Source organism: Mesoplodon mirus (genome assembly GCF_964341445.2).
Source record: "Mesoplodon mirus genome assembly, chromosome: 4".
Taxonomy (NCBI): Eukaryota; Metazoa; Chordata; class Mammalia; order Artiodactyla; family Ziphiidae; genus Mesoplodon; species Mesoplodon mirus.
In genome coordinates this window covers 122051601-122079148 of record NC_138979.1, presented here as the reverse complement: position 1 = coordinate 122079148, position 27548 = coordinate 122051601, and the positions used below count along the sequence as shown (strand labels likewise).

General features: G+C 36.9%; 1 protein-coding gene across 7 annotated transcripts in view; it reads right to left on the bottom strand.

Moving 5' to 3' along the window:
- NUBPL (NUBP iron-sulfur cluster assembly factor, mitochondrial) overlaps positions 1–27548 on the bottom strand; it is a 347659-nt gene that overhangs the window by 9737 nt on the left and 310374 nt on the right. For all 7 annotated transcript variants that reach the window (XM_082618598.1, XM_082618600.1, XM_082618599.1 and 4 more), the window contains 2 exons: positions 20961–21046; positions 2689–2809 (listed from right to left, as the gene is read on the bottom strand). In XM_082618598.1, coding sequence (XP_082474724.1) covers positions 2689–2809; positions 20961–21046 — 207 coding nt within the window. The remainder of the gene's footprint in view (positions 1–2688; positions 2810–20960; positions 21047–27548) is intronic.

The following is a 27548-nucleotide window of genomic DNA, read 5'->3' as shown; positions in this document are numbered from 1 at the left end:
TAATAACTGATATAGACATATCTTGCCACATAATAAGAGGAAATTGAAGAGGAAAAGATGGGGTGGCAAAGTAGTTTAAAAAAAGCCAACAAAATAATCTTCCTGATGGCAGATGACTGAGCTAAGAGAACTGCTGAAAATTAGGCCAGACCTGTTATTTCAACTATCTGCCTCTTTATCAGATAGAATTATTTTTCTTTTATTATGTATTAATCTATATAGCATTATATATAACTTGTGAGCTTGATGAGCTCTCAGAAAATATATAAGAACCCCCCAAATACAGACTTGAGGTCAGAGAGGGTATGTGTCTTCCCTGAGGATATATTAGGTAGTAGGATTTAGAGGAAGAATGCTCTGATCCATCATCCAATTGACTCTTTCTACCACACCATCAAAAATGAAGCCTTTCAAAAGGCTGATTTTAACATTTTATAGCCACCTAGTGACATCACTTCTGCCCTCCAGAGACTCACAATCTGCAGAAGAGTAGAACAAGAAAGAGGTAAACCTTGTTAGAAAACAGGTGGCACAGTGAGAACAGTAATAGGCTAACAATCATACACAGAGAAGGATAAAAAGGAGTAAAGGTAATGAGAGGGGGTGAGGTTTGGCCTGGCCTTGAAAAGTATTTTTGAGGGGTTAGGGCTGAAGGAAGCACATTTCAGAGACATAAGTTAAAGGGGTTTTCTGTGGCATGATCTGAGAGCTTTAACTACTATGTTCAAACTGTCCCTGTAGGTGAATATGGATAAAGTTCTGAAGAGCCATTTTACCAAATAATCATTTGAAACACAGCCCCATGGATGAAAATAAGAGGCAGCCAGAGAGTCAGTAAAGGGTCCTGGGGGTTTCACCCAGCCAGGAGGCCATAGCTGTGAGAGCTCTTTCCCTGATTTCAGTTCCTCATTCCCAATTCCAACCTCTTCATCATCAGAGCCCCTGCTCCAGTTCATGGGACATCCCTCTGGGTCCCATGACCACATTAAAAGGAGGAGATGTGCTCCACATTAGAACTCTATCTAAACTATTTTTCCCATAACACTTTGAGATACAGCAGTCTATAGCACTACCCCACTTTCTGTGATCAGTAATCAGTGTTTCTGATTTTCTGATTACACTTGTGATCTGTTGGTTAAAATGTATCTTCCATATATGAAACTGTTTCTCTAGGAGACATGTTTCAAATTCTAAATAACTGACTTACAAAATCATACCACCCATCCATAAATTAGGGAATTATAATACTGTCAGCATAATTCAATAACGTCATTATAATTACACATTTACTTTATTATATAAGTGAATGTCAATCTGTTATGTTATTATGCAGATTTGGGAAACTGAACTTCCTAGGTTAAATGAAAAACTGTTGCAGAATATAATTAGCAGCTATAATTATAACAATGTATCAAAATATATCATTAGTATTCACCTGGTACTGTGGTAGCTGCTTTAGTACAAATACATAAAAACAATAATACATTTAACATCAACTTTTAGAAACTTAATTATAATAAAGAATGTTTTGAAACTCCTTGATCTTTAAGGGATCTTAATTGTTAACTACCCTAAACTAATAACTCACTCTATGCCTCCCTTATTTAGCATCTAACATCTGCCTTTGCTCAGAACAGAAACTCATAAGTAGGGACTTCCCTGGCGGCACAGTGGTTAAGAATCCTCCTGCCAATGCAGAGGACACGGGTTCGAGCTCTGGTCTGGGAAGATCCCACATGCCGTGGAGCAACTAAGCCTCTGCGCCACAACTACCAAAGCCATGCGCCTAGAGCCCGTGCTCTGCAACAAGAGAAGCCACCGCAATGAGAAGTCCATGCACCACAATGAAGAGTAGCCCCCGCTCCCTGCAACTACAGAAAGCCCACAGGCAGCAACGAAGACCCAACGCAGCCAAAAATTAAATAATTAATTAATTAAGGGAAAAAAAACTCATGAGTAGAATATCCAAACATGTTTTCTAAAAAGTCCATTAAGTTGCTTTTGGATTTGTTAAAAATCATGTTTTATCTAAAATCTGTGTTTTGCTCCTTTAACACATGATTTTACTTCTCCTCAAAACACTAATGAATCCTTCAATTCAGTAACATGAACTGTATAGACAGTGTAAATTTCAAGTGTCATATTTTATACACATGGCATAAAAAGATTACAGAATAAAAAGGTTACATATAAAAAGATTAGAGAAAACAGAAAATACTGTTTTCTACAGCAAAAGGACTAATAAATTCAGAACTGATCAGGACGGCATTTCTTCATACACACCAAGAACTGACACTTTCAAAGGTTGCTACAACATACAGAACAGGTATTTCTGTATATATCTGCTTATACTGAGAGCTATCCTTCCTAACTTAGGAAACAAACTGAGGATCATTATTTAAAATGTGGGCTTCAAATCACAGTACTCAAACCACAAAACTCTCCTCTCAAATTCAAGTTATAGGCAGTTTTTATCTATAGCAAGAGTTATCATAATTGGCAGAACAAACCCCCTATTCAAAAAGCCTTCCACTAATGAAGTATCACAAAAAGGCAAAGAAAGGTTAACACACAGAACTGTGCTATACTAACAATTTAAAACACAAAGCCAAAAGCAATTCATCCTTTTTTGAGACATTCTTCATCACCATGCCATTTCCTTTGCAAAAGAATATCCTGTGGTCTTACCTAGAATATCAAGATCAAGGGTCCGTGCTAGTCTCCTTGCACCATCAGCACCAAAAATATGAGTTTTGTGTTTACATTTTGGACACTGGAAAACACTCATATTTTGGACAAGGCCCAGAACCTAGAATAATAAAGACACACTGAAATCAAAACAAAATTAAACCAAGTTTCAATCCATTATTTCAACAAGTTTTTACTGCATACCTACTAGGTTCCAGTGATACAATAATGAATAAGTTATGGTCTCTGCTCTCAAGGAACTCAAGCTGGTGGGAGAGCAAGACACATGTCATTAACTCTAATAATGAGATAAATGCTAAAGAGTTATAAATGACAGGGATCAAAAAATTCTGTTTGGGAAGAATGAGAGGGACCTCTGAGTTGCCCATAGAGAATTGCTTCTTCAGGTTGAGTGTGAGAAGAGGGGTTGAGGCCTACAGCAGGAATTCTAGGCAGAAGAAAGAGCATAAGCCAAGGCAGCGGACTACAACTTGTATGGCCTATTTGGGCTGCAACCCAGTCAGCTGCCAAGGCAGAAGCTAGTTTGGTAAGAAAGGTCAGGGTCAGATGGTACCAAAGCAGCAGTGATACACAATAAGATGTACGTTTTAGGGCTTCCCTGGTGGCGCAGTGGTTGAGAGTCCACCTGCCAATGCAGGGGACACGGGTTTGTGCCCCGGTCCGGGAAGATCCCACATGCCGCGGAGTGGCTGGGCCCGTGAGCCACGGCTGCTGAGCCTGCGCGTCCGGAGCCTGTGCTCCGCAATGGGAGAGGCCACAACAGTGAGAGGCCCGCGTACCGCAAACAAACAAACAAACATGGAATGGAAAAACTAAAAGGACTTGTCTTTGTGTGTTTCTTTTCTTAGACAAACACAAATCCAGGGCTGTATGCTCTGAAATCAGTCATTTCAGAGGTGATAGTTTTTAGTGCTGTCTAAAATACTCTAGGTCTCCTCCTGCACAGTTCTCTGCATAGGATTTTTCTCCTGGGCACAAGGTTAGCATTTTCCTTCTTTGTAATTAGGTGAGGACACGTAACTTGTTCTGGACAATGAAATGTGAGCTGAAGTGACATGTGTCACATCTAGGCAGAAGCTTTAAGTGCTAATTCCCCATTATGTTTCCCTCTGTCCCTGGGACTAGCAAGCTTCCAGAAAGTGGCTGCTCCATCAGCCTGGGTGCCAGAGTAAGAACAATGCAGAGGAGTGTTAAAACCAAACCATAATGGACGTGTAGCATGAGAGAAATAAACTCATGTTGTTTTAAGCCACTGAAATTTGAGGGTTGTTAGTACACATAATCCAGCCCATATTGGCTGATACAGGGGTGTAAGAAGAAAGTATTAAAATTTCTATTTCTTCCTTATGATTTCCTTTTTAATTCCAATTTTGTGTTATAATGAAAATAACATATTAGCACAGTAATAAATGTGTACTATATATAGATATGTAGAATTTACAATATATATTTATATATAGTATACATTTTAAAATCTATATATAGGTACAGATAATTTATATTATATATCTATATATTTATATAATATAATTTATTATATATCTATATACAGTATACATTATAGAATCTCTATATCTATAATTATATATATATTTTCAAACATCATTTATTAATTAGCATGTATAATCAAAACAATTTAGAGATAAACAACCCTCTGTATGTTTGAAATTAAGAGGTTGTGATACCTAAGCTTGGTTCTATTACTGATAATATTCTTCTAGTTAAAGGCTAAATGCCCTAATACTGCTTCTTAGGTTACATTGAACAAAGTAATTCTTCTTAACTCTAGAATTCCTTCATCTCAAAAACTTCCCACAGAAATACCACTTTCCTTAAAAAAAAAAAAGTTGTAATGAAACAGAAGAGTGAGCCCAGAACAGATTCACACATGGAAGTCACTAATTTATAATAGAGATGACACAGTGCTGCAATGTTAATTGGATATCCATATGGAAAATAAGGAATCTTAACCTTCTATCTCACACCATATACAAATATTAATTACAGATGGATTGTAGAGCTAATATGAAAGATAAAACAAAACACATTTGGAAGAAAACAGCAAAATAAACTTATAACCTTGGAGGCAGGCAAAGATTTTTCTAGCAGGACACAAAGAAGCACTAAACATAAATGAAAATTTTTTGTTAAATTCGACTACTTTAAAATTAATAACTTATCAGAAGACATAATTAAGAGAGTAAAAAGGCAAGCTATAGAGCAAAACATGATATCTATAATACACATATATAACAAAGGACTTTTATCTAGAATATATAAAGAATTCCTACAAATCAATAAGGAAAAAAAATCAGATAATACAACAGAGAAATGGGCAAGAGACTTAACAGGAACTTCATAAAAAAAGCCACTCAAAGACAAACAAACATGAGAAAAAGTGTTCAATTTTAATTATCATCAGGGAAATGCAAATTAGAACCACAACGAGATACCATACATTTATGCTTAAGACCTGATTAGAACAGAAAAAGGTCCTTATGACTACAACAACCCAACCCCCCCCAAAGAAAAACCCAAATACCAAATGTTGGTGAGGTCATGGAACAACTAAAACTCATAGCTTCAGTGGAGTGTAAAGTGGTACACCATTTTGGAAAACTGTTTGGTAGTTACCTACTTAAAGTGACGTATGCCTATATTAAGGCACAGTATTTCCACTCTGTTATACATTAACAAAAATGTGAACAGTTACCAAAAGACATTACAAAAGTGCTCATAACTAATCCCAAAATGAAAAACTACACAAATGCCCATCAACAGTAAAATGGACAAATAAATTGTGGTATATTCACACAATTGAATGCTACACAGTAATGAGAATGAGAGAACTATAGCTATAATCAACAGTATGAGTGAAGCTGTCAAACATAATTTTAAGCAAAAGAAGCCACACAAAACTATATACTTATTATTCCATTTATATTAAGTCCACAAACACATAAAACTAATCTATGCTGTTATAATTTGGGTTCCGCTTTGGGGGTAGTGATCAGAAGGTAGCACAAGGCAGGAGCTTCTGGGGTACTGGTAATGTTCTGTTTCTTGAATACAAGCAATGGGTGTGTTCACTTTGCAAAAATTCATTGAGCTATATACACTCACACTTTATGCCCCTTTGTGTAAGTATATCAGACTTCAATAAAATGTTTGCTTTTAAAAAAGGTGGTCATGTGAACAGTGGCCAATAAAGCAATAAGAACAAATAACCAAAATGATGTTTTATTGGTCATCCTGTGAACCTGCACACAAAAATAACCATCTGTTTTAAATAGAAAATATTCTATAAAAACAGAGAGGTTGCAGTAAAACTAAGATGAGGTCCTTGGGAAGAACAATCCCCTATTCTTTCCACATGACACTCCAAGGGAAGAACTGAAATAAAGGCCTAAGCCCAGAGAGCTCTGAAATGATGGAGTTCTAGACCATCAATGTCTAATTAGGTAGCCACTAGTTCACATGTGGCTACTAAATACTTGAAATGTGGCTAATCTGAATTGGGATGTGCTGTAAGTGTAAAATACACACTGGATATCAAAGACTTAGTATAAGTAAAAGAATGTAAAATATCTCAATAATTTTTTAGAGTTTACAAGCTATTCTTTAAGTTTTTTCATTGAAGTGTATCATGAATACACACAAAAAGTACACAAATCACAAGTGCATGACTGAATGGACTTATCATAAAGTTAAGTAGGCCTATGTTACCATGACGCTGTCAATAAAACATTGCCAGCACCCTAGAAGTCTCCTTGTATACTCTCCAAAACATGTTGCCAAAAGTATAAACTAACAGCCTGGTGGTTAGATTTCTAACACCATAAATTAATTTTGTTGTCTTGAATTTGATATGAATGTAATAATGCAATGTATTCTTTTGTGTATGATTCATCCAGCTAAACCATGTACATCTGTAGTTCATTTTCAGTGAGTCCTAAGATTCCATGATGACTATATCACAGTTATGCATTCTCTTGTTAGATCATCCGTGTTGTTTCCAGATTTTTATAAACAATGCTTCTACGAATGTTTTAATACATGTCTTTTTTGCTGGGTATTAGGTTATGCATATTTAACTTCAGTTAAAAAAACGCCCGTTTTCCAATAAAGTTCTACCAATTTATACTCCCACTAGCAAATGAACGAGAACTCCAGCTATGCCACAGCTTCATCAACATTTGGTATCATCAGGCTTTTTTCATTTTGGCAAGTATAGTAAGTATGGAGTAGTACCTCATTACGCTGGATTTTCAATTGTCAATCTGTTTATACCAGGAACTATATTTCCTAGAATCTCCTTCCTTATATGGCTTCTGGTTAAAGTTCACCACAGGTAAAGTGGCATGAGATTTGGGAAGAGAAGGTGTAGGCTTAGGCCTTACACTCTAAAGGTTTCCTATGGGCAGAGGTGGTGACAGAAACGTGCAGAGGTACAGGTGCATTCCAGTTTGTTCTCATTCTGCCTCTGTGCCCAGCTCTCCTGTGCACTGTGCTTTGAATTTGTGCTGCCAAAATTAGTAAGGAAGTTAAGCATATTTTTACATGTTTATTGGTCATTTGTATATTCTGCTCTGCGAAGTATCTGTTCAGGTCTCTTGTCTGTTTTTTCCATTGATTATGTGGTTCTTTTCCTACTGAACTGTCAGAATTCCTAGTATTTTTAAATGCAATTCCTTTTTGCTTGATTCTCAATTTTTATATTGATTTCATGCTGAAATGACAGTATTTTCAATATACTTAGTTAAGTATACTATTAAAATTAACTTCACCTGTCTTTTTCTATTTTTAAAAAAATGGCTACTAAAAACTTTAAAATCACATTTGTGGCTTGAATTATATTTCTCTTGGACAGTGCTGCTGTTGACAACTAAAGGCTGACTGTAGAACTTATTTTGATAGTTCTCCTACCTAATGTTGCTCTAAGGTCCTAAAGATGCAAAAAAAAAATTATCAGGGTCTGTGATTTATGAATATGTAAAAAAATTGAACAGAAATGAAACATTTACCTTTAAGACTATTCAGGACAGATAAACTGTCAAGTTTCTTTGCTTTTAGTTGAAATTACATCAACTGAATGTGCTAACACTCATGTGTGGTTATCTCTTTCTGTTCAGAAGGTCATACAACGGTCATACACACACACATATTTAACTAGAAAAGAGAAAATAAATTACTTCCTAAGATATGCAGACTATGTGGCTGAACAACTTTTTCAAAACACGGGGTTAGCTTGAAGAAAATTTAAAAGAGAGCTTCCAGGGCCTCCCTGGTGGCGCAGTGGTTGAGAGTCCGCCTGCCGATGCAGGGGATGCGGGTTCGTGCCCCGGTCTGGGAGGATCCCATATGCCGCGGAGCGGCTGGGCCCGTGGGCCGTGGCCGCTGGGCCTGCGCGTCCGGAGCCTGTGCTCCGCAACGGGAGAGGCCACAACAGTGAGAGGCCCGCAAAAAGGAAAAAAAAAAAAAAAAAAAAAAAAGAGAGCTTCCAGTATTAAAAAGATTAGAAAACACTGCCCTCTTCATTTAAGAGCAGTCCTCTATAATCAATTATTTTTGAACAGGGGTAGCTAATGTAATAAGAAAGAAGATTATAATGCCCATATTACAATTCAGAAAAATTCTTCTTTTAAATAGGAAAGAATACATATCTACACGACCACCCCCTACCCTCACTCCCCAAAAAAGCCTTATATTGTGTGAATACTTCATATGTTGTTAAGCTGTTTGTGTTTATTGTAGAGCTATTTTGTGTATGCTTTGATCATAGAAACATTAGAAAACTGTTGCTTTGCCATAGCTTAATTTACATAATACCACTGAGACGCAGCTGTAAGCATGCTCAATCATTTTTTAATGTCTCATCAAAGTATAAGATCCTTTTTTCTTTTTACCTCAGCTGGTTTTACTGAAAAACGTAAATGCTACATGCCTGTCTAACATCAGCCACCACAAACCTTTAGCATGTTATTCTTACATTATTCTAATCCATCACTGGCTCAGGAGGGTACCTCTTTTATTAACTTTTAAAAAATTGACTGTCTTGAAATATCAACATTGCCCTGAAATACTGGATGTCTAAATGTACTGAATTAAGCAGGCTCAAAAGACCCCAATTTTAATTTCTTCTTGGCATTTTAAACCCAGATTCAGGTTAGTAACAAGCAAGATTTTCAGGTTACTATATAATCCAATTTTTCAAGGTTACAGTCAGGTTAAATTCTTGCCGGTTGGAACCTGTCACAAGGATTAAGAGCTATGATTTAAGAAAAAATGAAGGGGAAAAACTCACTGTTAAACAGAGAATGAATAATAACAAATGAAATTGATTAGATTCACAAGTGCTTTTCAGTTCTCCATTAGCCTTGAACCAGTTTTTGGTATATTCCTTGAAGCATGTGTACAGATACTATAATTTTTAAAAATGAGATGGGTGTTATTGCTTTCTCTTTCAGAAGTAGTCTGGTAATGGAAAAAACAATTAATGGGGAGGCCTGCATTCATTCTCCTCTCAGGGACCAACTAACTACCTCTGGATCCATGAAGTACAACTTAACTTCTCCATGCCTTGAATTCTAAAATGAGGGACTATAATGATCTCTAAAACCTACCACTGTAACAATAACATTCAGAGCTACCCTTCACAATGTCATGTGCTAAGACCTAAGCAAAGTACCGTATATGTAATCTCACTTAACTGCCACAACGACCTATGAGATGGGTCACGAAACACTTAAGCTAAATTATCTGCTCAAGGTCACACAGTTAGTGAATAACAGAGCCAAAATTCAAATCAGATGGGTCTATGTGTGGAAGTCACAAAACAAGATGACAAGTAAATGAACTGCAGGATTTTGTTCATGGAACTAGAGGGCTGAAAACTATTGACCAGTGAATCCAGTTCAGTGGGGAGATTTAAAATAGTAATTAAGAGCACAGTTATAAGGGAAGACCTGATTTGAACCATCTTCATCATTCACTGATGCAGCTGAGCCTCAGACATCATTCCCTTCTCCTGGCTACGAAACTCCCCTTTCCCTTAACACCCTCAGTATACCTCTCCTGACTGTCAACAGAACCTATGGTCCCCTTAACTCCTCCCCATTTTTCAATCCACCAATTTTCTGTCTTTACTTGCCCTAGGCAATCAGGACCCCAAAGGAAAGCAAATTTAAAGGAGACTCCTCTTAATCTCTCATGCTGTGATATTCTATGACATTCACATTACTAAACCTCAACTCTAGAAAACCCACAGAAATAGCAATTAAGAATGTGGGCTCTGGAAAGCAGACCATTTAGGACAGGATCCCAGAGGCCCGCTAAACAGATGGGTAGCCTTATGCAAATTATTTAATCTCTCTGTACTACAGTTTCCTCATCTGCAAAATGGGAAAAATAATGTTATTACTTCACAGGGTTGTTGTGAGGGTTAGATTAGTTTAATTCATGTAAATCACATAGAACAGCATTCTTGTTTAAAGCATACATGTACTTCTGAGAGATGCAAGAGAAAGACAAAAATGAGCAAATATCTTCAGTCTCTAAGATGCAACTATGGCCGAGATGCATAATGCTACCTACCCAGTCTTATAAAGGTTGTCACTGAAGAAAAGTCATTTTTCAAAAGTGGAAAGATTACCCAATTGTGAAGAAGGAAGCCACATGCGATACATCATGTGCAAACTAATAGTGTTCCTAGAAAGAATACTAACAGCACCTTCCAAGGCCTGCAAAGCCAATAATGAAAGATTCTCTAAATACATCAAAGGTATTAGATTTCTCAAAGAATCAAGTGAGACAACTTGATGATTGTAGAGGAAAAAACTATGCTCAAGGATGAAAAGAATAAATGTGTCACTTGCCTCCACTTTCATGTAAGATTACCTATTTCTAAATTGTTTTGTGAGGTAGATAGGCTTGAGGTGTTAAAGAAAATAGAACTCTTGGGGTCCAAAAGACAAACTAGATGCTGAACAAACTCTGAGACAGATATGATGAACACATAAGTTTTGAAGGCATTCAAAGGTGAAGATGTGAAACTTCTGGTCCAAATGGATAACCTACTGCCATGAATGGTGACTGTGCCAGAAAAAGAATAAACTACAATTCTGATCCTCATCACTAAGAACAATTTGTAGGATCTTTGGAAATAAAAATGGAAAATGGAAAGAAAACATTGATAAGAATCAACTATTTTAGGTTCTAAGATCACCTAATTTTTCTTAGGAGACAATATAATCATTAACCCTTACAAATAAACACCACAAAATCCACACCACAGTAGGACTCTTTGTTTTTTTGTTTTTAGCCAGCAGGAAAAGAAAACCTGCTGGCTAAAAACAAAAGCAAAATTCCTATCTCTCTTTTATAAAATAATTAACTATTTGCAAGGCTGAAATAGTTATAGAGTTTTCTCTCTCTCTCTTTTTTTTTTTTTTTTGGCTGTGTTGGGTCTTCGTTGCTGCGCACGGGCTTTCTTTAGTTGCAGCGAGCGGGGGCTACTCTTAGTTGCGGTGCGAGGCTTCTCATTGCGGTGGCTTCTCTTGCTGCAGAGCACGGGCTCTAGGTGCGTGGGCTTCAGTATTTGCGGCATGTGGGCTCAGTAGCTGTGGCTCACAGGCTTAGTTGCTTTGCAGCATGTGGGATCTTCCCAGACCAGGGATCGAACCCGTGTCCCCTGCACTGGCAGACGGATTCTCAACCACTGAGCCACCAGGGAAGTCCCTAGAATTTTCAAAATTAATTATATAAGAAAAAAAAAAGTTCAGTGACCAGCATTAGGCTTTAATATATTTGTTGCCACGTCAACTATAGCACAGACAGCTAGCTGCTCACCAAAATCCATGGTCTCATCTTTCTTGCTTAGCACAGCTAACCTATGTTTCTCAGGCTCCTTGAGAAACATGACTGTGATCACATAACAGAGTTTTAGTTGGGGGAATGAGAGTGTAAGTACGTGTGCCACAACCAGGCTTCATCCATAAAAAGCTCCCATGACATACCTCTGTACTGTCTTTCTCTTCTGGCTAGCTCAAATGAGGATGGCCCAATGGTGACCTTAGAAGTCACATTTTAAAATGGCAGAGGCTCCAACAGCCTAAATGACTTTGTGGAAGAAAGCCACCATGCTCACCTGTTCATATACTAGTACTGTTACATGAGCAAGAAAGAAGCGTCTATCGTACTTGCATCATTATAAATTTTCAGGTCTACTTGTGACAGCAATTAGCTGACATTAAATAATGCAAATTTTAAATAATGCAGAATTTTAGACTCTAAATAACTTTAACAACTTAATAAAGCTAGAGAACAATTTAGGCTCAACTAAAATACTCAAGAAATAAGGAGATCTCAAAGATACTATTTATTTAAATTTTAAAAAATTTCTTGTTAAAATTGTTATTAGCAAATAAAGAGACTAGTCAAAATACCTAAGCCAAATACAAAAACACCTATGAACTATAAATTTGTTTCATGATAGCAATTATAATAAACATTAATTATATAACATTATATTGACATCGAGTGTTTAGATTGTACCAAAGATTGTACCAAACACTGTACTAAGCCCTCACTTATTTCTCACCTCAACCCTCTGAGGGAAATACTATTATAATTCCCATATAATGAATGAGAAAACTGAGGCACAGATTAAGTAACTTGCTCAGGTCATACAGCTACAAAGTGACAGATCTAGGATTTGAACTCTAGCATTCAGACTCCTAAGCTCACGCTTCTTAACTACTATGTAAAAATGCCTCTGTAAGCTGTACCCTATTGCCTTAAAATTATAATACAATTTCTAATGTAATTTAATTTGCAACCATAAAAGATATACTTGAAGAATATAGCTCTCTATGTGCTTTAAAATATCTGTGTGTAAGAGGCTACAAATATACAGATAAATAAAAACTCTGGTTCGGTTAGGAGAAGGGACAGTCACATACATCATGTGATGTGAATAGTACTAAAAAGGCCAACACCAAATCATTTTCTCTACCAGTCTCTTCCTTGCCAAACAGTTTTAAATCACAATGCTTAGAGATAGGGCAGGGATTAGTGACTGAGAATCTAACCTCTTATTTCTAGTTCACTGTCAACCTGAGTAAAAAACTAGCTCCTGATAGATTTATTAACGGCAGCGTAACTCTCAAAATCCCTTTGATTTCTGCTTTTTTTTCTAACCACCCTACTCTATGTAATCAATTGCCAAGCCTGTCTATTCTTCTTTCAAAATGTCAATTACATTTATTTCCCTTTCCATTTTCATTGCCATTACTCTAAATCAGACCCTTACTGCCTATCACCTACACTAGTGTTTTCCCAACTTATTAAAACTGTCTTATAAGAAAAATATTTGACATCTTGATCTGATACAAAAACACACATATATATGTTTATGACTGAGACCATATCCCTATGAAATAACACTTTCTCTTCCTAAGGGCAATTTACCCTGATATTGTTTAAAAACTTTGGTTACATCTCTCACTGAACTGATTTCCTGACTCATTTGTGGGTCACAACCTGCACTGTGAATGACTGTGACCATTGCTAATGCTTCCTTACTGCCTCCACACTCTCCTGGCTCCTATTCTTTCTATTCATCTCCATCAGATTAAATCCTTTAAAGCTCCATTCTAATTTTGTCTATTTCCTATCCAGCATTCTTTATGGACACCTCTAAAAACCTCAAGAAGAATGTCCAAATTTCTTACTCTAGTGTCTAAAGCTTGACTAAACCTAGGCCTAGCAAAGACATATCCAAACATATTACTTCAGCTATAGACAAACTGAACAACCCTGAACACTTGTGATTTCCTGGTTCTTTTCAGACTGAATTCTGTCCCTCCCCCAGTCCTGTGATATACCTATGAAAATCCTCCTCCACTCATTCATTCAGTATATATTTAGTGAGCAGCTATATGTTCTGAACACAGAAGGGGGTCAGTGGCTGGAGTTGACCTTATGGCACTATAAATGTGAAGGTACTGACAAAATGCAAAAACAGTTACAAAAGGGGAAACAGAGTGTTACTAAATCATACACTAGAAAGAGCTTACCTAGTCAACAGGGTTGGGGTAAGTCCCCCAGAGAAAGAGCTGTTCGATCTAAGCACCAAAGGGGTTTCCCTGGTGGCGCAGTGGTTGAGAATCTGCCTGCCAATGCAGGGGACATGGGTTCGAGCCCTGGTCTGGGAGGATCCCACATGCCGCGGAGCAACTGGGCCCGTGAGCCACAACTACTGAGCCTGCACGTCTGGAACCCATGCTCCGCAACAGGAGAGGCCGCGACAGTGAGAGGCCCACACACCGCGATGAAATGAAGAGTGGCCCCCGCTCGCCGCAACTAGAGAAAGCCCTCGCACAGAAATGAAGACCCAGCGCAGACAAAAATAAATAAATTAATTTTAAAAAAATATCTAAGCACCAAAGGATAAGAAGGAGCTACAGGAGAAAAGTGAGGGTAAAGTGTTCTCAGATGGGGAAACAGCATGCTGAAGTCCATGAGAAGAGAAACTATGGAAATCTTCCAGAAGTGAAAGACGACCAGTTTGCCTGTGGCAGAGATAATGCCAGTCAGAGCGGCCGTGAGGTGGGAACAGCAGATTGTGGATGGCATTATATCCCAGGGCAAATGTCAGTATAGGCAGTATTCATCATATGCATGCTATATGCCAGGTAGTGAACACTTAAGGATTTTTAAGGCATGCTTCTTGCCCTCCAAAAGTTCACATTCTTCTGTTGGGAGTGACAGGTAAAATTGTAGTGGGATAAGAGCCAAACTAGATATATGTTCAAGTGGTTCAGAGAAAAAATTATTAACCTTTTCTGGTAGTTTGGGAAAAACTTCCTAGAGGATGTAATGTCTAAGCAGGGATTTGAAAAATGAATATGAACTGACAATGGCTTCTCAGGGAAGGGACCAACATGCACAAAATTACAGGGACATTAAAAACAAACAAACAAAAAAACAAAAAAACATTGCTTTTCCATGAAAACCTTCCTTGATAGCCCAGAGAAAAGTGTTGTCATGTCCCTCAGAACTTAGGGCCCCTGCACCATAATGGAGTTAGTCTACAAAATGATAATGTATCTAAGGTAAAAGAAAAAGGCTTCATCCTCACCTTTTTTTAAATCACCAATGGAGCTTACCACAGTACTTGGCTTATAGAAGGCACTCAATATAAGTATATATATATTTGTAGAATAAACTAATAGCTATTTACTGAATTAAAATTAACTAAGTGATCCCTTATGTACAGAAAGAATAAGAGAGTATACTTTTCAGGAGCTGGAAAGGAGATTACCTAAGAAGAAAGGGCTGGATAGTGAAATCCCTGTGACTCTAAAAGTTCAAATGGTAGGGGAAGGGCTCCAAATTGAGGTGCCTGGTTTTCCCTTATAAAAGAAGGCAACAAAAATGGATGAGATAAACAAGTGAAAAGACAGCCCTCAGAATGGGAGAAAATATTTGCAAACAAAGCAACTGACAAAGGATTAATCTCCAAAATATACAAGCAGCTCATGCAGCTCAATATCAGAAAAACAAACAACCCAATCCAAAAATGGATTTAGAAGACCTAAATAGACATTTCTCCAAAGAAGGTATACAGATTGCCAACAAACACATGAAAGGATGCTCAACATCACTAATCATTAGAGAAATGCAAATCAAAACTACAATGAGGTATCACTTCACACTGGTCAGAATGGCCAGCATCAAAAAAATCTACAAACAATAAATGCTGGAGAGGGTGTGGAGAAAAGGGAACCCTCCTGCACTGTTGGTGGGAATGTAAATTGATACAGCCACTATGGAGAACAGTATGGAGGTTCCTTAAAAAACTAAAAATAGAACTACCATATGACCCAGCAATCCCCTGCTGGGCATATACCCTGAGAAAACCATAATTCAAAAAGAGTCATGTCCTACAATGTTCATTGCAGCACTATTTACAATAGCCAGGACATGGAAGCAACTTAAGTGTCCATTGACAGAAGAATGGATAAAGAAGATGTGGCACATATATACAATAGAATATTACTCAGCCATAAGAAGAAACGAAATTGAGTTATTTGTAGTGAGGTGAATGGACCTAGAATCTGTCATACAGAATGAAGTAAGTCAGAAAGAGAAAAACAAATACTGTATGCTACCACATATATATGGAATGTAAAAAAAAAAAAGGTTCTGAAGAACCTAGGGGCAGGACAGGAATAAACATGCAGACAGAGAGAATGGACTTGAGGACATGGGGAGGGGGAAGGGTAAGCTGGGACGAAGTGAGAGTGGCAATGACATATATATACTACCAAATGTAAAATAGCTAGCTAGTGGGAAGCAGCCGCATAGCACAGGGAGATCAGCTCGGTGCTTCGTGACCACCTAGAGGGGTGGGATAGGGAGGGTGGGAGGGAGACTCAAGAGGGAGGGTATATGGGGATATATGTATACGTATAGCTGATTCACTTTGTTATACAGCAGAAACTAACACAACATTGTAAGGCAATATACTCCAATAAAGATGTTAAAAAAATATGGATGAGAATGACACAGCACATAAAGTAGTCACCATTAAAAATGTGTAAGATTGAAAAATTCTTATTATTTTTTAAAAAAATAGTCTATCTACAAATACTGAGATAATCAAGGATTTGGCAGAGTTGATATCATTTCAGGCAGAGAACAGAGAATTTAATAGTCATCTCTTCTGCTACTTTCCCTATCTGAACCTTGAGTTTTAAGAAATTATTTAAATTAACTTCAAAATGTTCTTGTAGACATTAATAAACTCTGACCATACCAATGAATTCCAAAGACATCACTGTTTCCATGGTAACTAATGCACTTCAAAAGGAAAAAACAGAGATCAAGACTAAAACCCAGGAAAAAAATGAAATAAAGTGGTATACACAAGGCATAACATTTCTCCTTTGCATTTATGGAACATTCTAATTTCAGACTCCGAGTGCCAGAAGTATCTCAGAGGTCATCAAATCCACATCCTACTGGAAGCCAGGATTCCCTTTACAATGCAGCTATACAGTGGCTCTCCTCCAACTGCTTACAGAGCTCTCTGTTGGAAAGTTCTCACTCATTCACTTGCAAAGATTACTGAGCACCTGTCTTGCTCTGCAGGTTAAGAGATGATTAAGACATTCTACCTCTTTTTTCAAATTTTTGCTGTTTAGAAGGCAGATAACTAAAACAGGTGAAAAATGAGGGCTATAATAAAGGTATAGGAAGAGTCAAAAAATAATAGAGGGAGTATGCATTTCCAATGACTTTCATTTCCACTCCTCTTCAGCGCCACACATCCATGAGCAATCATATCCTGTACCTTGTCGTGACCCAGGACTGCTCCGACTCTGCAAACTTACACTCCGACATCCACTTTCAGATCACAGACAGCTCCTTTACTCCATAACTAATCCTGCACTAGCCCTATGAGCCTTATGCAGCCCAAGATCCTTCACCTGGAATACTTCCTTGCTGACAGCCTCAACTTTTATCCTTCAGTGGCACCCACCTAACAAAAGTCTGGCTTCTTCTCTTTTAAAAACTTTTCTCTCAAGGATTTCATGATGCTTTAGAGTGAGCTGGACACATGCCTCCACCCTCATCTTACAGAATGAGAAGCTAAGCATTCACTTAAATGCTGATAGAATGGCTATTATCCTGACCTTGAAGTGGCAGTAAGAAGGATTATGAATTATTTGTTCTCATAATTTTTGGTGGATAGCTCTAACTTTTTGCTGATTTACAGTTTAAAATCTCATATAAGTAATCTTATTTAGTTATCTGAGTGGGCATTACTTGCATCTAGTTTATCTTGGAGGGCATAATAGGAAATAATACTGTTCAACTAAGTGCTTCATTGAGACAGTTTTCTATCTGAAATGGGCATTTGGTTACCATTGCTTTAAAATTTTTCCAAGCTAAACTTCAAACACAGAACACCATGGGGGGTTTTATCACTCATTTATCCTCATACAAAATCAGGCCCTCAAACATTTTCCGACTCTGCTAGTGAGAATACCCTCAGATCACCTAGGAGGTAAGCACACAGGCATCATCTTTACCAGGGTCCTCAATTTTCATAAGGGCATGTTGATCCAACCAGAGCTCCATGGCTTACTAACTGTGTACAGGTCTGCACTAACTGGCAAGGGAGAACAGGTACTTGTTGAAGAGGATCATCTCAACTCCACTACTCTACAATTTAATACTTTTCAGAAGCTCCCGAGATAAAAACATTTACAAAAGCTTCCCTGAGAGTCTATTCATTCTAATACATCATTGGTTCTTATACTGCATCATGCTCTCATTGAAGAATTCTCTCCATACCAAAACAAACACAAAGTGTACAATTTGGTGGGGATGGGGAAGGAGAGAGAATCATGAGACCCTCTGAAGCTAATCCCTGGCTACAGTCTAAAAAGCTCTGCTCTAGGCACAAAAACAGACATACGGATCAATGTAACAGAATAGAGAGCCCAGAGAGCCCACACCTAGAGTCAATTAATCTTCCACAAAGGAAGCAGGAATGTACAATGACAATCTAGTCAGCAAATGGTGTTGGGAAAGCTGTACAACTACATGTAAATCAACGAAGTTAAAACACACCCTCACGTCATGTACAAAAATGAACTCAAAATGGCTTAAAGACAAATATAAGACATCACACCATAAAACTCCTAGAAGAGAACATAGGTAAAACATTCTCTGACATAAACTGTAGCAATGTTTTCTTAGGTCAGTCTCCTAAGGCAAAAGAAATAAAAGGAAAAATAAACAAATGGGACCTAATCAAACTTACAAGCTTTTGCACAGCAAAGGAAACCATAAACAAAATGAAAAGACAACCTACAGACTGGGAGAAAATATTTGCATATGATACAACTGACAAGGGCTTAAGTTCCAAAATATACAAACAGCTCATACAACTCAACAACAAAAAACCAAACAACTCAATCAAGAAATGGGCAGAAGACCTAAATAGACATTTCTCCAAAGAAGACATACAGACGGCCAATAGGCACATGAAAAGATGCTCAACATCGTTAATTATTAGAGAAATGCAAATCAAAACCAACAAAGAGATACCATCACAGAATGCCCATCATTAAACAGTCTTCAAATAACAAATGCTGGATAGGGTGTGGAGAAAAAGGAACTCTCCTATACTGTTGGTGGGAATGTAAGTTGGTGCAGCCACTATGGAGAACAGTATGAAGGTTCCTCAAAAACTAAAAATAGAGTTGCCATATGATCCAGCAATCCTACTCCTGGTCATATATCCGGACAAAACTGTAATTCAAAAAATACACACACCTCAATGTTCATAGCAGCACTATTTACAAGAGCCAAGACATGGAAACAACCTAAATGTCCATTGACAGATGAATGGATAAAGACGATGTGGTATATAAATACAACTGAATATTACTCAACCATCAAAAAGAATGAAATAATGCCATTTGTGCCTACATGGATGGACCTAGAGATTATCATACTAAGTAGAATAAGTCAGAAAGAGAAAGACAAATGCCATATAATATCACTTATATGTGGAATCTAAAGTATGACACAAGTGAACTTATCTATGAAACAGAAACAGACTCACAGACATAGAGAACACACCTGTGATCGCTGGGGGTGTGGTTTGGACTGGGAGTTTGGGGTGAGCAGATGCAAACTATTATATATAGAGTGGATAAACAACAAGGTCCTACTGTATAGCACAGGGAACTATATTCAATATCCTGTAATAAATCATCATGGAAAATAAAACCAAAAAGCTCTGCTCTATAAGCTCAAAAATCTAACCCTGAATTAAGCAAGGCCACTAGGAGCCATAGAGATGGAAGCATCACATTGGCTTCTTACTGAAATTCTTGTTCTAAACCACTCTCTGGCACAAGTCCACTTGATTTTGATGAGGCACACTAGGAGGAAGAACCCTCTATTTATGGTTACAAAGGTGACAAAAATGTGTTCATTACATACAGGGTTTCTTTTATTTCTGAGGACCTAGAGAGTTATGCCTCTCTTCTCTCACCTCTGCTTCTCTTGAGCATCAACCTTTTTATTTTTTTAATTTTATTGAAGTATAGTTGATTTACAATGTTGTGTTAATTTCTTCTATATAGCAAAGTGACTCAGTTATACATACATACATACATATACATATATATATATTCTTTTTCATATTCTTTTCCATTATGGTTTATCACAGGATATTGAATATAGTTCCCTATCCTATACAGTATGACCTTGTTGTTTATCCATCCTGTATATAACAGTTTGCATCTGCTAATCCCACACACCTGTCCCTTCCCTCCCCTACCCCCCCACCCCCCTGGCAACCACGAGTCTGTTCTCTATGTCTTTGAGTCTGTTTTTGTTTCATAGGTGTGTTGATGTGTATTGTACTTTAGATTCCACACACAAGTGATATCATATGGTATTTATCTTTCCCTTTCTGAGTTACTTCGCTTAGTATGATAAGCGAAGTATGATATTCTTTATCCATTCATCTGTCGATGGACATTTAGGTTGCTTCCATGTCTTGGCTATTATAAATAGTGCTTCAAGCTCTTTCTTTTAACCTCTTGGAAATGGACAGTTTTATAATGGTCCTATGTTTCTCTCCCCGTGGCTGATGGAAAATTCATGGCATACTTCTAGCATGTATTTAAGTCCCCTAATGGCATGCAAGTTATTTACAGACTTCACTTCTGACTCCACCTGATTTTAATTGTCCTTTCTCTTATTTTTATATTTTTTTGCCATTTTTGTATACAAAATTCTTAGATACTTTCAAGAAAATGGTGAGTTACAAATGAGTTAAACTGTAGAAGACAGAAGGAAAAAAGTTATCTTTTTCACCTGTTTCCCACTGGTGATCTGTTCAAGTGTATCTACCTAAATAACTTCTTAAAATTCTCTTATTATTATTTTTTCAGTGATAGCTACAAATAATTGAGAAAGGTAGTACTTGTTCAGAAAATTCATGCCTGAAGGATGTTCTAGAATTCTCTTTGATTAATATAACATGCATACATGTTTGTACCTATATATGTGTTTTTAGAGTAACCATTAAAATGAAGTAGGGTGTTCATACAGATTTCTGCACAGAACTAAATTAAAATTTGGATTGTATTTCTCAATGATTTGCTTTTTCAGTTAGAAGTGTTTCAGATTTTTGCAACAATGAAGGTGTAAATGCTTACAGGCACGTGGACTTTTTGAAACATCTCAGCTCCCTTACGTGCGTCCATCAATGCAATGTCCTGGGGTGTGGAGATAATCACAGCTCCTAACCAAAAGAAAACAAAAAGACAGCAAAATGATGCTATCATATAATTCCTTATGGAAAGATTACTTCCAAAATTATGTTGATTACACACTAAAAGAGTCTACTATATTAACTATTTAGGTAATTTGTATAAATTTCACATACATGAATGGGAAAGACAAGGAAATGTCTACTTTGCTCTTGCCTATTTTGACTCCTCACTCCTAAAATTACAACTGACCTGTGATTCAAGATCACAGCTGTATCATCAGAACCTTCCTCCTTTTCAGACAATGTGCTACATAGAAGATGCACAACGTAGGCTTCACTTTAAAGAACCTAACATCCTACTTGGGGAGACTCAAAAATTAAGGATTCAACACAATGTACTAAGCATTTTAATAAAGGTAGGCCTAGGATGTTATGGAGTTATAAAACAAGAATAAAGGAAAGGTAACTAATTCAATCTAGGGGAGGGGATAGCGAAGGTGATAATGGATAGGGTCAGGAAGCAGATGATAAGAAGAAATAGGGCAAAGTTTCCAGAAAGAAGTGGTAGCTAAGCTGAGTTCTAGAAGTTTGTATTACAGAAAACTCACTAGAGTAGAATACACTGTGGAGAATAGTTTGGTGGGGTAAAACTAGGAGCTGTGGCAGAAGTTCAGATGCAAAACAGTGGTAGCCTGAACTAAGGCAGCACTGAGAGTAGATGGAGATGGAGGCTTTCCTGGGTCTCCACTATTATCTCACAGAAACCAGATGGTTTTGAGAGTTTTGAGGGAAAGGGCAGTGCAATTTTTTCTGTAAGTGGGAACACCAGAGACCTGGTTATGATTTGTAGACTCTATGAGTCTTAAGTTTTGTGGTTTCTTCTAGATAATAAACTGAAAAAAATGAACATATCCCAGATCACCTGGATGACCATCATCTTATAACTAAATACACACTGCCATGGCATTTCAGCATCCAAACCATCAAATTGGCAGTTCTTTGTCACAGCTAAGGAGAACAGAGGTATAATTTACAATAAATAACTGATGGCACCAAGTGAAGAGCAAATGATGCTGTTAAAGAGTACTGTCGGAAGGGATAATTTGAAAAAGTAAGAATAGAGGAAAGTGGAAGTGGAACCAAGTTCTCACAAAGCATGTAGCAATATAGGCACGCCAAACTCAGAAGAACTGTGCAATAACGTCTTTAACATCTTTTTTAACATCTTTATTGGAGTATAATTGCTTTACAATGGTGTGTTACTTTCTGCTTTATAACAAAGTGAATCAGCTATACATACACATATATCCCGGTATCTCTTCCCTCTCCCTCCCTCCCACCCTCCCTAACCCACACCTCTAGGTGGTCACGAAGCACCGAGCTGATCTCCCTGTGCTATACAGCTGCTTCCCGAAACTGTAAAATCAGTTTAACATCTGGTAGTGTATATATGTCCATGCCACTCTCTTTGCCCCAGCTTACCCTTCCTCCTCCCCATGTCCTCAAGTCCATTCTCTAGTAGGTCTGCATCTTTATTCCCATCCCGCCCCTAGGTTCTTCGTGACCATTATTTTTTTTTTTTTTTAGATTCCATATATATGTATTAGCATACGGTATTTGTTTTTCTCTTTCTGACTTACTTCACTCTGTATGACAGACTCTAGGTCCATCCACCTCACTAAAAATAACTCAATTTCATTTCTTTTTATGGCTAATATTCCATTGTATATGTGCCACATCTTCTTTACCCATTCATCTGTCCATGGACACTTAGGTTGTTTCCATGTCCTGGCTATTGTAAACAGTGCTGCAATGAACATCGTGGTACATGACTCTTTTTGAATTATGGTTTTCTCAGGGTATATGCCAGTAGTGGGATTGCTGGATCATATGGTAGTTCTATTTTTAGTTTTTTAAGGAACCTCCATACTGTTCTCCATAGTGGCTGTATCAATTTACATTCCCACCAACAGTTGTGCAATAGTATTTAGCTACAAATTCATCTTGCAATTGGTATTTTCATTTCAGCAAAAACTTCATCTTTCATATTAATATCATTAATTTGAATTTTATTGATCTTGTAAGTTTGCTGGAATTTGTTATTTTTTTAGTTTTTAAAACTTATATAAGAGCTATAAGTTTAAGGAATCTGTGTTTATGCTTAAAGTAGTCTTATAATAAAATAAGTCTATTTGGGGCATAGGGCAGATTATTTTCCTTTAGAAAGAGGGTCTATTCATTAGTTAAGTTTCAGAAACACTAGCTTTGGAATTCAAACAGAATCAGTATTCAAATTTTTATTCCATAGCTGACTACTGGTGTGACTAGGGTAATAACTTAATCTCTTTGAGATTCAGTTTCTTCATCTACAAAATGGCATAGTAATTACTTAGGTCACAGGGTGCAATAATTTAATGAACTAATGTACATAAGATACTTGACATGATGCCACAGGGTAAACATTCAATAAATGGTAGCTGTGTTGGTAACATCATTTTTGTTATCTTTATTATTGTTATTAATAAAAATGTCTTAGAAGTTGCTAACAAGGTCATTTTCATATTTGCCATCAGGCAGCTCATCCTACTTTTCAATTTGTTCCATGGATCACTACATTCTTCTACTTTGATTTATTCTTCCGAAAAAACCAAAAATGAATTAACACTTCTCTTTTCCCTCTTTTAAATATTGATGGAAATAACCTCTCTGCAAAAGTGTACTCAACTCTACTCTTCACAACCAATGTATCTCCATAAATTGCCACCTTCTAGATTCTGTTATCATATCCAGGCATTTGGAGGGGAACTAATTCCAGTTCTGCCCCCATCCACCTGTGTGACTAACATTGGGCAAATAACTCAGAATCACTCAGGTCTCAGTTTCCTTAGCTGTAAAATTAATGCAAGGACAGTCTTCAAGGTCTCAGCTAGCTCTCTGATTATATGATTTAGCATTCCCTCTTAACTATAGTTTCCAAAACCACCCCTGTTCAACCTGACTGCCTCAGTAATCCTATTTAAGCAAGTGTGAAAGACTACCTCCTCCAAAAATTATGGCCCCTCAATCTCAGAGCCATTCTCTTCACATGGAAGCAAAACCTCCTTGGCTATTTCCTCCAAATTCTCTCATAACTATATTCTAGTATGCAGGGAGTTTTCTATTGCATTAGACCTAAAAAGTACCTTTAGCTTTCATATAATATAAACATTTTTTGTTTGAAACACCCTTTGTCCACTATTTGTATTACTACTGCACAATATAGTTTCATGGATGGTTATGATTTTTCTCAATTTTTTATCAAACAAAAGTAATAACACAATGCTGTGCACAAAACAGGCACTTAACAAAGGATCAGGGTTTAAATAATTTTCCTATATTCTGAAATCGTTCTAGACTACAACTGTATGAACTCTTAGTTCATAACTCCTTGAACCAGGAGTCAAAAGCTCTGGATTCTGGTTTTGTTGACTATCCTAATGTACTATACAACCTTGAATAGCTCACTAAATCTCAATACATCTCAATTAACTCCTCTATACAATGACCCTATTTCCATTGGTCCAATTTAATTTTAAAGAGCTGTCTCATTTTTAAAAAAGAATGTAAAACTGTTACAAAAATGCTTGGTGACATTATTTTTATAGCTATAAGACACCAGAGAGAGGGATTAAAGTGACTTGGTTTCCTCTGTACTTAACCCTAACACAGTATCACAAATAAGCATCTATGCCACCTGAGTTGCTTTGTAATCTAAATAGCACCACTCATATATCATAGTAACTTTTTGACAAGGACAACGATCATCTTCCATGTCCCATCAAATGCTCACAAAACATGTAAACATTCCATTGGAACTACCAGCCACATTTATAAAAGACTTTTGTAAGTTTTTTTTTCCTGAAATATATGTTCTTAGCTAATGACTAAGTCCTTAATCACAACACAGTCAGTCTTTAGAATACTCTTCTGAGAAAAAAATTTCTAGCCCTTGTTAAAAAATACAAAAACATAACTGGCTCATGCATAAATCACACCTCTTTAGCTATACCAAATTTTAGTACATCATACAAGTAACCATTTCAGATACCCCTAAAGTGACCTCTGGAATTTATAAAGAAATAAAGCAAACAAAAGACAAACAAAACCTCCAGTAAAATTAATCATTAGCCAATCTGTGCATCACAACACATATTTTTAAATATTAAAGGAATTATGTCGATTTTTTTCTTGTTAATACATCTCAACTTAAAACATGGTCTCCATATCTGATATTACAGTTTATCTCTATATTTCTTGCCTTCTACTTAATAAATTTTAATTTTTCTCAGGGACCCTGGAACATGAACCAATATGAACTAGCCTGGATTTTCCCCTTTATACCATCACTGATATGTCACTTCAGTTTGTGATGGTTTGTTAGAAAACTTGTGCTCCCTCTACTGACCATAAAGAATGCTAATAGCAACAAAGAGAATGTTTAGTTTGCAAAAAATGGAATTATTTTCTGGGGGTAAAAACACAGTATCATAAAACACCCATCTCAAGAATCCCATGGAGAATTTTCTATCCATTGTCTAGGGTAAATGTCTAAGTCCAAATAATTAAATAATATTGTTTAAATGTTATTTTCCAAGTTGTAATCTGTGTAAGGGCTTTTTATCAGCTGAGATTTACTGTAAGAGGCAGGTGTCTATCGGATTCTGGCAAATATGTAAACATCCTAAAAAATAATTATTTTGAGTATTGTCTTAATTGCCAATTCTCTTGAGTATTGAGAGGAAAAAACTGCGGATCTGGATTTGGGTCAGAGTTCAGAGTAGTTAAGCATTTTAAACTGATTATTCCAGATGTTAGGAAAAAACTGCATATCTGGATTTGGGTCAGAGTTCAGAGTAGTTAATCATTTAAAATTGATTATTCCAGATGTTAGGCTGATCGTAATTATACCAGTGTGGAATTACTCAATTATGCCATTCTAAGTCTCCAAGGCATAAATTGTATCTAATTCCCAGGCTTGATTGAGAACTTCAGTGCTGGAACCTAATAAAAATGTACAACAGAAACTGCCCATAATTATACCTGGATGAGTAATTCTATACAGTCCTTGAGCATGTCAGTGTAAAGTCAACTAAGACTTAAAAGAAGAAATCAACTGCTATTCTTAATGTTCACAGTGCTCTAATATTTACTGCTACTGATGCTCCTTGACTTATTTAAAGATACTTGCAGCAAAAGAAAATAATCATTTTCTGCTAGCTTAACATAAACACAATTGTTTACTGACTATAAAGGAGGTTGGTACTTTCTAGCTCTCCCCTGTCATTCTCCTCTACCACTCCCAAACCTCCTGAATTATAAACATTATTTGCTTTAATATCAAGGAATGCCCACCAATATTAGCATCAGATTAAGTAAAACATAATTAAAAAGGTAAAGTCACATCAAATGTACCCACAGACTGTGTTTCAACAGGGAATATAAGTAATTCTTTCATGAGTCACTGTTTTGGACTCTATGCTCCATTCCAGCAGAGGAGAGAGAGAATTGACTACACTCACAAAGGGGATATGCTTTATTAATTTAAAGATCAATCATTTTGCTCACTTTAGAAATGAATTTTGTTATAGGAAATGATGTCAACTGCTGCCAAAAATAATTATAAAACACAATAATTAGTGGAAAGCACAGTATTTCAAAGTCATTGGTGAGAGAGAGCACTTGCACTTTGGAACTTAATTAAGAATTCAAGTTTGTCAAAGGAATCTGGATGCATATCTACTGTTTAGGGATAAAGGTTGGCTCTTCAATAATGGAGTCAACAGGCTTCCAATCACCTCACCTTAATGACGCTAACAAAGAATTTACCAGGGGGTCCAGACTACATTCACTGTGAACCACTGGGGACAGGTGAAGCTTCTGGAGATTCTAAAGAGCTTGGGCTGGAACCAAACAGTTCTCTTATGCTCACACTTTGCTCTCTCTCTCTCTCTTTCATTCTCATCCTCCCCCCAACTTCTGATATTTCCAGTAAAGTTAAGATAAAATCCTAGCTTCTCTCCAGTCTTGAATCCATCATTATGTTTATCAGTAAACACCTAGGGGAGCCTACTTGTTGTACACATATTTCTCTTCAACTCAGAGAACTCTTTTGCTCTTCTGTGAGCGTCTGTTCATGTTGGGCTCTTAGATTTAATATTTTGTATTTCAAATTCTGTTAGATGCACATAAAGCTCAGCCTGCCCGTGCTCACAGGGGGCTACCACCAAAGGCTGTTTGTTTAATAATGAAACACATTCCTTTTTATACATATTCTTTCTCTAACATAAACTCCAGAGAGGAGAACTGCTATACCCTGATTACCTTAACTTTATTTAGCCAGGTGTATTTCAGGAAATAAAGGCTGAGACTTTATATGGAAAAGTTTTGCTCCACTTCCAAATACTGTCATACTTAAGACGTGAAGACATTCTTCAGAGCTACACATCAAACTCTGATCAAATTTCTAACATCTATGACAAAGTGCAAAAATTTT